At 36.5% G+C, this 12,533-nt stretch overlaps 1 protein-coding gene across 1 annotated transcript in view; it reads right to left on the bottom strand.

Annotated features, from left to right (window-relative positions):
* Nucleotides 1-2,546: 2,546 nt before the first annotated feature.
* DNAI4 (dynein axonemal intermediate chain 4) overlaps nt 2,547-12,533 on the bottom strand; it is a 103,843-nt gene continuing 93,856 nt past the window's right edge. Inside the window, 1 exon segment of the mRNA XM_043875851.1 lies at nt 2,547-4,031. Within this exon segment, the coding sequence (XP_043731786.1) occupies nt 3,984-4,031 (48 nt within the window). The 3' untranslated portion in view covers nt 2,547-3,983.

Here is a 12,533-nt window from a genome sequence, read left to right as displayed (position 1 = left end):
ATAGGAAAAGGAGTACGTCAAGGCTATATATTGTCATCCTGCTTATTTAACTTATATGCAGAGTACATCATGAGAAACGCTGGGCTGGAAGAAGCACAAGCTGGAATCAAGATTGCTGGGAGAAATATCAATATTCTCAGATAGGCAGATGACACCACCCTTATGGCAAAGAGTGAAGAGGAACTAAAAAGCCTCTTGATGAAAGTGAAAGAGGAGAGTGAGAAAGTTGGCTTAAAGCTTAACATTCAGAAAACTAAGATCATGGCATCTGGTCCCATCACCTCATGGGAAATAGATGGGGAGACAGTGGAAACAGTGTCAGACTTGATTTTTTTGGGCTCCAAAATCACTGCAGATGGTGACTGCAGCCATGAAATTAAAAGACGCTTACTCCTTGGAAGGAAAGTTATGACCAACCTAGATAGCATATTAAAAACCAGAGATATTTGCCAACAAAGGTCCGTCTGGTCAAGGCTATGGTTTTTCCTGTGGTCATGTATGGATGTGAGAGTTGGACTGTGAAGAAAGCTGAGTGCCGAAAAATTGATGCTTTTGAACTGTGGTGTTGGAGAAGACTCTTAAGAGTCCCTTGGACTGCAAGGAGATCCAAGCAGTCCATCCTAAAAGAGATCAGTCCTAGGTGTTCATTGGAAGGACTGATGCTGAAGCTGAAACTCCAGTACTTTGGCCACCTCATGCGAAGAGTTGACTCATTGGAAAAGACCCTGATGCTGGGAGGGATTGGGGGCAGGAGGAGAAGGGGGAGACAGAGGATGAGATGGCTGGATGGCATCACCGACTCAATGGACATGAGTTTGAGTAAACTCCGGGAGTTGGTGATGGACAGGGAGGCCTGGCGTGCTGCAATTCATGGGGTCGCAGAGTCGGTCATGACTGAGCGACTGAACTGAACTGAACTGACACGGAGGTAGGGTGCTAGAGAAGACTCTTGAGAGTCCCTTGGACAGCAGGGAGATTACATTGCTGCTGCTGCTGCTAAGTCGCTTCAGTTGTGTCCGACTCTGTGCGACCCCATAGACGGCCGCCCACCAGGCTCCCCCATCCCTGGGATTCTCCAGGCAAGAACATTGGAGTGGGTTGCCATTTCCTTCTCCAATGCATGAAAGTGAAAAGTGAAAGTGAAGTCGCTCAGTCGTGTCCAACTCTTAGCGACCCCGTGGACTGTAGCCCACCAGGCTCCTCCATCCATGGGATTTTCCAGGCAAGAGTACTGGAGTGGGGTGCCATTGCCTTCTCCAGATTACACTAGTCAATCCTAAAGGAAATCAACCCTGAATATTCATTGGAAGAACTGATACTGAAGCTGAAACTCCAATACTTTGTCTACCTAATGTGAAGAGCCAACTCATAGGAAACAACTTTGATGCTGGGGAAGATTGAAGGCAGGAAGAGAAGGGGATGACAGAGGATGAGATGGTTGGATGGCATCACTGACTCAATGGACATGAATTTTAGCAAGCTCCAGGAGATGGTGAAGGAAAAGAAAGCCTGGTGTGCTGTAGTCCATGGGATCACAGAGTTGGACATGACTGAGCGACTGAACACCACTACCACCACCATCACCACAGAGATGAACCTAATGAACATACTAAGTATGATGTACAACTATATACTAGCAAATACAATCTTCCTTCCCTACACAAGTTGGAAGAGCAGCTAACAATTTACTCTCAGAACTCTCAGTAAGTTCTTCATGGGACATGCCTAGTAGAGAATGACCAAATGAAATCATGAATACCTAGCACAAAAGCCTAAAGTCAGCCCAGTCACCACCACTTTTTTCTTAGGCCCTTAACCAGGATAAAATGAGTTGGCTAACAATTCTTGAATATTTATGGTAAACTCTACATTCTATCAAGAAACGTCATCAGGAAATGCAAATTAAAACAATAATGAGGTATCACTACACATCTACTAGAATGGCCAATATTTGGACCACTGGTGACACCAAAGCTGGCAAGAATGTGGAGCAACAGGAACTCTCATAAATTGCTGGTGGGAATGAAAAATGGTATAACCACTTTGGAAGACAGTTCAGGGTTTTGTTTTTTTACAAAACTAAATATACTCTTACCATATGATCCAGAAATTGTACTCCTTGGTATTTTCTCAAAGGAGGTGAAAACTTATTCTACATAAAAACCTGTGCATGGATGTTTATGGCAACTTTAATCATAACTGCCCAGTTTTTAAAGCAAGCTAAATGTCTTTCAGTTGGTGAATGACAAACTGTGGTACGTTCAGACACTGGACATTATTCAGCCCTAAAAAGGAATTAACTATAAAACCATGAGCAGACATAGAAAAACCTTAAATTCATATTATTACATGAAAGAAGTCAATCTGAAAAGGCTATGTATTATATGATTTCATACAATGGAATAGATTCAGTTCAGGATCAGTTGCCTAGGATCCAAGAAGAATAAAATGGATTTGCTTTTCATTTAGGCCTGATGAGCAATGAGAATAGAATATGTGAAAATTTTCTAAAATAAAAAATATAAAATAAAAAGAGACACATTTTCTTCAATTACATTTTTATTTTGTTATACAAAGTTTTATGGGAAGTCCAAACCTTTAAAAAAAAAAAAAAAGACAAAGAATTAATGACTTAAACCAGTAGAAAATTTATAATTTATAAATCCTAATAACCTGAACATTTATAATCCTTATAACCTTATCTAAGCTTTCAGTCCACCTAAAAATTGCCTTTCTTTTGTTTAAAGGATGGCTCCAAAGAAATGAAGATTGTGAATGGATACTCGTAAAAGGTAATTCCCACTGTTGCACTGATTCCATTCTGTTTTTAATATATATTACTTTTCAGACAGTTTAGTGACTTTCAAGTGCCTTATGCTCTCCTCTCCACTTTGAATGCTTCATAGAACAGGCTATACTGCCCTATTGTCTCAGTTAACAAACACCAGGACTTTTTAAAACAAACAGCAAGGAACACACTGTTGCCATCTATATTTGAAAGAGGTGCTTCAAATTTACTCTCAGAACTCTCAGTAAGTTCTTCATGGGACATGCCTAGTAGAGAATGACCAAATGAAATCATGAATACCTAGCACAAAAGCCTAAAGTCAGCCCAGTCACCACCACTCTTTTCTTAGGCCCTTAACCAGGATAAAATGAGTTGGCTAACAATTCTTGAATATTTATGGTAAACTATTATGGCTCCCATTCCTCCTATTTCTATAAGGTTGCTCTAGAACTGTTCACAAAATAACATCCCAATGGAAACTATATATCATGTACTCTCTATATTTTATCTGGATCTACTTTAGTCTGGGCTTAAAACCCAGAGCAGATTCTGAAGGATGCAGAGAAGAATGCCCTGATGTGTCCCAGGCTAGTTCTTATTTCTGAATTGGGAGTGTGATGCCTGCTGGCCAAACAATGCAATTCTGACATTGGCTGTCATGTCTTTTGCTAGTCAAATAGTCTAACTCAGTTCTATAGCTATACCTCTCAGATCTAAGAATATAAAGTTCTTATTTAAAATTGGGTATGAATATCCAATATTCTCATAATGCTAACATCTGCATAATTTATAAACACTGGAAAACAGAGCTCAGAAAGCAGAAAGTTAAAAGTGTATGGACCTTTTGTCTTAATAAAGATTGTGTTTTAAGTAATCCTAATACTTCATAAGCTTTGCTTCTAAAGGAATAACAATTTCTAACCTATTTGGATATTTTACAAGTACATATTTCTACTTATAATGTACTTGGAATATGACAAAGAAAAAGAATAGAAATAAATTTCAAAAATTAAGAAAAATACAATGAAACTCTTACAGTTAGCTCAAATAATAAAACTAATTACATTTATCTGAAGTAAATTAAATTTAGATGGAAGTTATACATCAAGTAGTGTTTTCTATAATCAAAATCCCAGCCTACTTCATACAAACCAGACTGCTGGTTATTAAACATTGTTCTACTACTGATGATGAATTATGCTTGACTTGACTTGGGCCCAAGCAAAGTCACTATTACGTCTCCCTGAAAAGAAAAAAGTTACACAATTAAAAGGCAATAAAATACAAATTAGAGGTAAAGTAGTGTTTAAAATGCCATTTAAAATTTATAAGCTAGTGATACACATATAAAGAGCATCCAATGGGACTATAAAAGGAAACAAACCAAGTTAAGTTTAAATAGTAACATTTACTTCCTAGTATGAATTGCTCTTTCCTTTGAGAGGCTCTCTTAATGAAGTTTGATAAACAATTTTATAAGGATTCAGTAAAGGGACAATTTTGGCAGCTCCTGTTTAGCTTTAATGCTTAATCCTGTTTTTTCATCTGTAAAATTACTTTTAGTCTTAATGCTACCTTAAGCTCTTTGTTGATCTGTAGTGTTTCATTAGAGAGAGTAAAACGTCTGAATTTCTGTGTGGACTGGTATTTCATTTAATAATAATGATCTTTGTATCAAAGGGGTAAATGAAACCAAAGACGGGAGGTGAGTTTTCAGGAAAGACACAGTAAAAAGATGGGAATTGGAAGAGAAGGCTAGGATTTTCTCTATCACATAGAAAAGTTGATCTTGAGGAAATATATCTGGGAATGTTAGTTTCTTTAAATGCATAATGAAAATATTAACATCCAGTTCCAAAGATTGTTGTAAGAGATGATTGAGCTAATGTAGTTGAAGGTGTTTTATAAACTGCAAAGAGTTATAAGCACCATAGATAATGTTATGTAAGTCAGTTCCTATCTTTTAGCTTATACTATACTCTCTTTGGCACCTCCCTATCCTTTTTTTTTTTCATTTATTTTTATTAGTTGGAGGCTAATTACTTTACAATATTGTAGTGGGTTTTGTCATACACTGATATGAATCTGCCATGGATTTACAAGTATTCCCCATCCCGATACCCCCTCCCACCTCCCTCTCCACCCGATTCCTCTGGGTCTTCCCAGTGCACCAGGCCCGAGCACTTGTCTCATGCATCCAGCCTGGGCTGGTGATCTGTTTCACTCCCTATCCCTTTAACCTCTGACACACCAAATCAACTGCTAAACTGGAGAGGGTGGGGCAAACTGAGAGTAGCACTGTATACAATGCACGCATGCTGTGCACGCCTGCCTTCTAAGCCACCTCAGTAGTGTCTGACTCCTTGTGATCCCATGGACTGTAGCCTTCCAGGTTCGTCTGTCCATGGGCTTCTCCAGGCAAGAATACTGGAGTGGGTAGCCTTTCCCTTCTCCAGGGGATCTTCCTGACCCAGAGATCGAACCCAGGTCTCTTATATCTCTTGCACTGGCAGTTGTTCTTTACCATTGAGCCACAAGGGAAGTCCACAGTATATCCATACCATTGTGGCTCAGCTGGTAAAGAATCTGTCTGCAATGAGGGAGACCTGAGTTCTATCCCTGGGTTGGGAAGATCCCCCTGGAGAAGGCAACGGCTACCCACTCCAGTATTTTGGCCTGGAGAATTCCATGGACTGTATAGTCTGTGGGGTCGCAAAGAGTCGACATGACTGAGTGACTTTCATACACTTGACTATCACACTCTATATACAATATCATGTATAAAATAGATAGCTAGTGGAAAGCTGTTGTATAACACAGGGAGCTCAGCTTGGGGCTCTGTGAGGGGTAAGATAGGGGGTGGGAGGGATGCTCAAACCTACCTAGATCTAGTTCAGTCTCTCACTTGGGTAGATTAGTAGATCATTACTATAGCTTGTTCAGTTTTATTTTAGTGCCTAAAATAGACCCTGTCACATAACACATGCTCAGTAAATATTTATTGAATGGTCTATCTTTTCTGCCTTCAATGTCTCTCAGCATTAATTTATACATATATATATATATATATATATACACACACACATATACATATATATATACATATATATATATATACATACACACATATGAATGTGTTTGTATTTTTGAAGATTTCACTTCTCTTTTTTTCTCTTAATTTGGGGAAAAAAATGTACATTCAAAAGTACGAAGGAAAAGATGCAAGCATTAGTATACTGAAACATAAGAGTAGAAACAGTATTTAGGAGTGATTCTCTACAGGCTGCCTCCAGAAAAGGAGTTGGTTCATGCCACTGAAATTGACTTCTGCCAAGTGCTTAAGCCATAATTCTGTTCGCAAGACTTAGGCCCCCAGCAACCAAGCCCCAGCGCACCAAGAGAGGAGCTGGTGCTTCAAACAACAATAAATGCTAATGTGGTGGTAAGTCCTGTCAACATCCAACTGCATCATAAACTTGTAACTGCAAGGTTTGGACCCCAGCCTCCTGTTCATATCAGGCACCAGGCTGATGCATTACCGTAAACATGAGCCCTGAATCGGTAGGATAGGGCTAGAACCAATGTCCTGCCATGTCCTGTGACAATGATATTCTGACCCTTGGTCACATTGGGAGGGTCCAGAGTTTCAGAAATTATGTCACTTAAAACCTCCACAGCCCTTTCTCCTTCTGTGCAAGGTCAGAGAAAGTGATGGACAAGAGAAGATGAGCAGGTGTTGTGGTCCTAAAGTTGCTATTGATCCTTTCTACATGGGTTTCTCTCAATGAACCCTGTTCCAGTACACTCGATGCATGGGCTGTCTGGTACTTGGCCACTGTGAACTACATATTTACCCTAAATCAACAAATGTCATCTTTGCCTTGAATATTTTTTAGTAAAATAAATAAAACTTTACTGATGAAGTTCTCTTTGTACCCCTCTCCAATTCTATTCTTCCCTCACCTTTCATTTCCCAGAGGCAGCTTTTATCATAAATTTGGTGTACGTATTTCCTGTATGGTGAAACCATATGACTAGCAAAATTTTGATTAACTCTTGGTTAAAATTAACAGAGAAATTGTAGGTCATAACATTACATGGTAAGATATCTTTATGGGAAATAATGGTTTGACACTAATTATTTTGAGACTTTAAATTACTATTATGATTACAATTCTTCGATGAAAAGCTAAGGAGGAAGTGTACCAGTTAAGCCTGTGGTCAGTTATAATTAACAAAAAATCTGATTAATGATTTTTTGTTTAATCTTTCAGAAATATAACCCACTGAACCTTTAAAATTCAATGGCCAAAAAGAATGAAAACTTATTTGTATTAGGAAACTGTATTTATTTACTAATGTATGTAATATATTTGTTAAAAGAAAACTTTTGCTCACCAGCATTGAAATCATTCACATACACCACCCCTCTCCCCCACACACACACTTGTTTTTTGAAAACATTCAGACTCTCTGAGCTTAGCCTTCTGCTTACAGAGTATACTGCTCAAAATAAAAGATGTCTCTAACTGATTAAAATCAAAACACAAAAATGAAAATTTTCTTTCACATTCTAATCTATATTATTTTCTTTTACTAACTATAAATATAACAAGTAAAGGACTTAATTTTGAGTTGTGTGTCTAAATAATATTACATAAACCATAACATATTGTATTTACCTTCTGACAAATTTGCTTTTGTCATGCAACACTATGTTTTTTAAGATTTGTTCAAAATTTGTCAAATTGACATATTGAAATATATATCAAACTTCTGTATTGTAGTCATTTATGTGATTATGCCACATTTTATTTATCCAATATCCCACTGATGATCATTTAGATTGTTTCCAATTTATCAGTATAGAAACAAGGCTGTTATGAGCGTTCTTTTCTCATTAGCCCGTCTTTCAGACCACTACCAAGAAACTAAACAAAGCCCTAGGAGATATACAGAATCCATACAGACGTCATTTAAACATCTAGAACAATTATAGTTCTACAAGATAGGAAAACTGTTGTAATTTAGAATTGATGACACAGTCAATAAATGAATTGAAATGAATCAAGATGCAGCAACACATCCAGAGTTGCAGACTTCCAAGAAAATATGTGATATGAAGGTAATATGTAACCAGACTTGAAGAGAATGGGCTTTGAGACACCTACATATGGAGGGTGTTGAGAAAACAACTGAAATGGGGCTCAGCCTGGCAGCCAAGGTAGTTGGGAAAATGCCCTTGAACATCTACTATCAATATGCATCCAGGACAGTTGAGAAAATAATCTCCAAACTACTTGGGATGTTTCACTCATTTCTTTATTGGGAAAACATGTTTGCCCTGAGAAGAATAAAGACTGAGTATAGAAATAATGCAGCAAATCAAACAGGTAATTATAATATTTTTGTATTAAAGCATTTATACATGCTTGGTATTTTAAATATTCATTATATATAAAATAATTTGTCATATTTGATTATCTAACAAATAAGTTTATGATTCTAATTAAAATTACCTATAATGCAATTAGGTAATTGATTTAAATTTGTAATCATAGACTGAAATATTATTAATTTGTAAAAAGCATTGGAACATTTAGGAAAATTTAAGATTCAGCATATTCAATATTTTAAACTTATTAAGCTAATAGGAATTCCTTAAGTATCTGAGATTTGTTTGCCCTAAGACAATTGAAGTATTTAAAATCCAATATATTAAATTTATAAATGCAATTTAAAAGATTCAAAGAAATTTAATTGTTACAAAAACTCACTTAAAAGTATTTATTAAAGTTTCCTAGACTTAGAATAATAAAATATATAATCTAAGAGTTTAAGGTGAACTAAGACTAAATTTTTTTTAAATTTTGTAATGTGAATGTTTTAAGTGAAACTGAACTGAGTTATCATCTCTGTCTAAAAGAAACATTAAAAAAAAACCTCATATTGCCACTCATATTTCCCTTAGTACACATGTGCAAGAGAATCTCATGGTATCACTGGCTTACATGATATCTGAAATTTCAGTTTTATTGAACTACTTTCCAAAGAGGTCATGCTAATTCATATTCCCATGATCCCTGCATAAGAATTCCTAGTTCCCTACAACTCTGCTAATGCTTGATATTAACTAATATTTTAATTTTGGTAAATCTGATCAATATGAACTGGTATCTTGTAAAATTTTAATTGCACATTTCCTCATTATTCATGAGAATGAATGTTGCTTTACAAGTTTATTCGATAATTTAGTTTCCTCTGCTCTGAGTTAATATTTTATACATTGCTCATTTAAAAAATTGAATCATTCTTATTGTCTTGTAGGAGTTTTTACATACACTGGATATTAAATGTCTTTCATATATCTTGGAAATTTCTTCTTCCAATCTGTTGTTTTTAACTTGGAATATGAAATGCTGGACAGAAAATATGAATTTTGACAAAATAATCATACAAAAAATAATTGAGATTTATAGAGAGTTTCCTATGTGCCAGTAACAGTTCTAACCACTTTGCACATATTAACTCATTCTTTTTTTTCCTATGTAGCAGACTTTATTAAACGTTTAAGAAAGTGGATGGAACAAGTCTGCCTTACAGATGCTAAAACAACTTAAAATTGAATTATAAACACCAGGGTACCTAAAAGGCCATCCTTTCAATTTTTTTTTTTTTTTACCAAACTGAAACGTTTTCATTCTTTCTAACAACCTTTGATTCTAGTGCCAATATTATACCTATTTTACAAATAAAGAAAAGGAAAAAAATTTGAAAAAAAGTAGGAGATTTGGGGTGGTCATTTTTTAAAAATCTATCCTGACTTTAAATTATTAACACATTATCCTACAGTTTCTTTTAGGAGTTTGTTTATTTTCCCCCATAGTCTTCAATCCATTTGCCATTCACTATTATACAAAATGTGAGATGGGGATTTAATTTTTTCCCCCTTTGTCACTTCTGGAATTGTAAACCTTAAGTAGTTTTTAGTAATCTGTATGAAAGTGAAAGTCACTCAGTCCTGTCAGACTCTTTGTCATCCCATGGACTATACAGTTCATGGAATTCTCCAGGCCAGAATACTGGAGTGGGTAGCCTTTGCCTTCTCCAGGGGATCTTCCCAACCCAGGGATCGAACCCAGGTGTCTGGCACTGCAGGTGAATTCTCTATCAGCTGAGCCACAAGGAAAGCCCAAGAATACTGGAGTGGGTAGCCTATCCCTCCTCCAACAGATCTTCCCGACCCAGGAACTGAACCGGATTCAGACCATGGTCCCCTACATTGCAGGTGGATTCTTTACCAACTGAGCTATCAGGGAAGCCCTGGTAACCTATGTAATAAAGATCAAATTCCTCATCTTGGCAGTCATACATTTTCTGGTCCTAAATGGCCTAACTGGTCCTTTTGTTGCTCTTTTCTCAAGCGATCTCTTTACCAGTCAAAAAGTCTACTCACGATGTCCTTAAAATGCCAAATTCAGTTCAGTTCAGTCGCTCAGTCCTGTCCAACTCCTTGCGACCTCATGGAGTGCAGCATGCCAGGGACCTCTTCAATTCGATATTTTTGTTCAAGTCTTTCTCTCAGTCTGGAATAACAGTTCTACTCTCTTGTCTACAGAAAAAATCCTGATCCTCCAAAACATTGTTGAAATTCAGTCTCCTGTGTGAAAGCCTTCCCCAACGCATTCTTATTTTTTCCTTTTTCTTCTTCCTATTCTCCTTTCAAAAGTCAACTATTTTCCTGCTCTTTGTTCCCATGCTGCTAAGTCACTTCAGTCATGTCCGACTCTATAGGAGTTCATTATTTTGTTCTTTATGACCCGATTACATTTTTTAAGCATATGTTGTTTCTTTCTTAGAAACCATATGCCTTTTTCTGTAGGTTTGTTCATTCACACATCTATTCAACATTTGCTCAATGTCTATTACATGGTGCTATGCTAGATACTTGAATACACAAATTTCAAACAGCTCAAATTAGTAAGAAAGACATGTATACAAAATATTATAACTTATATCGACAAATTATTGTAGCATTTGATAGATACTAGATAAAAATATATGTGATGAAAAGAATCAACATGCTAATGCTTACAGATTTCCCTCCAACCACTACACCAACACATACTAATAAAAATTTTGAAAAGATTCAAGCCCCCCTTCCCCACTGCCCCCACTTCAGAGCTTGTGGACAAGTTCTTAGCACTGAAAGAATTACAGAGACAAAAAAGAATGGATTCAGGCCTTGAGTTTATATTTAAGATTTGAGAGCTATGGGTGGAAGAAGCAAAAGGAATACTATGAACTATATATTTGGATTCATTTTTAATGTTTCTTTGAAAGACTTAAATAAAGAATAGAATTCTCTTTTAATTTCTTTTGGCTGTTGAGCTGTATATCTTAACCAAGGTTCACTATGAGCACAAACATCCCCATCCTGTTAAAATATCTTATATTCAGTGAATGTGTGAGAAAATGAAAATATTAAAATAGTTCATATCATGGAAAAAATAAGGCATTAGAGATGCATTCTCAGAGCACACTAAAACTATTTTGTAAGGAGACCAATGCATTTAAACAATTATTCGGTGTACTATAATGACTTATAAAACTGATATAATACTAAAATTCACTTATGATCCTACCTCTAAGAAACAATGCTTCTGTGATTTTTTTCTCTAGCTTTTCAATGCGTATTTATTTAAAAAAAAAAAAAACATTTATTGATAACTACTCTAAGCCAGACACTGTACTAAGCCACAGGGACATAGCCCAGAACAATAGAGACAAATTCAATGTTTATGTAGAGCTTATAATCTAGCTGTGGGAGATGGGCAATTAACAAAATAAATCAATTAAAACTCCAGTATTCTTCCCTGGGAAATCCCATAGACAGAGGAGCCTTGCGGTCTACAGTCCCTGGGGTATCAAAGAGCAGGACATCACCACTGAGTGACTGAGCGCATGTGCGCGCGTGCGTACACACACACACACACACACACACTCACAAAGATAACAAATATAAGTGTTATTAAGAACATTAGTCATGGAGGAGTATTGAATAGGGAGTGTGGGGGAGGGTAGAGGCTGCAATTTTAAATAAGGTGGCCAGGAAAGACTTCACTAAGAAATTGACATTTGAGCAAAGACTTGAAGTGGGTAGAGAACCAAACCGTGTACAAAGTTCCAAGCAAGCTAGTATGTATGTAAGTAAGTATTTTTTGTTTGCTTGTTTGTTTAACAAACATAGTCCATATGGCTGGGGCAAAACTCCACCTCTTACATGTAACCCAAATCTAATCAGCACTTCTGACTTGCTTAGTCATATTTCCCTCTGGTTGGATATTTAGATTGGTTCCTTTTCCTTTTTTTCTTTCCTTTTCTCTTTTGTCTCATCCTATCACAAAACATAATTTCTTAGGTTGCCTTTATGAATATTTCTGTAAGATAGAGTTCCAAAAGTCAACAATTCTGGTTCAGATTGCCAAATGGCTCCCAAAGAACTGACACTAATTTTTATTTCAACTGTCAGTATAAGAGAGGACCTAACAGTATGGTACTGGCACAAAGACAGAAATATAGATCAATGGAACAGAATAGAAAGCCCAGAGATAAAGCCACGAACCTATGGACACCTTATCTTCGACAAAGGAGGCAAGGATATACAATGGAAAAAAGACAACCTCTTTAAAAAGTGATGCTGGGAAAACTGGTCAACCACTTGTAAAAGAATGAAACTAGAACA

This window comes from Cervus elaphus, chromosome 20 (genome assembly GCF_910594005.1).
Source record: "Cervus elaphus chromosome 20, mCerEla1.1, whole genome shotgun sequence".
Lineage (NCBI taxonomy): Eukaryota > Metazoa > Chordata > Mammalia > Artiodactyla > Cervidae > Cervus > Cervus elaphus.
Note: the sequence above shows the minus strand (reverse complement) of the source record. Positions and strands in the feature narration are given on the sequence as shown.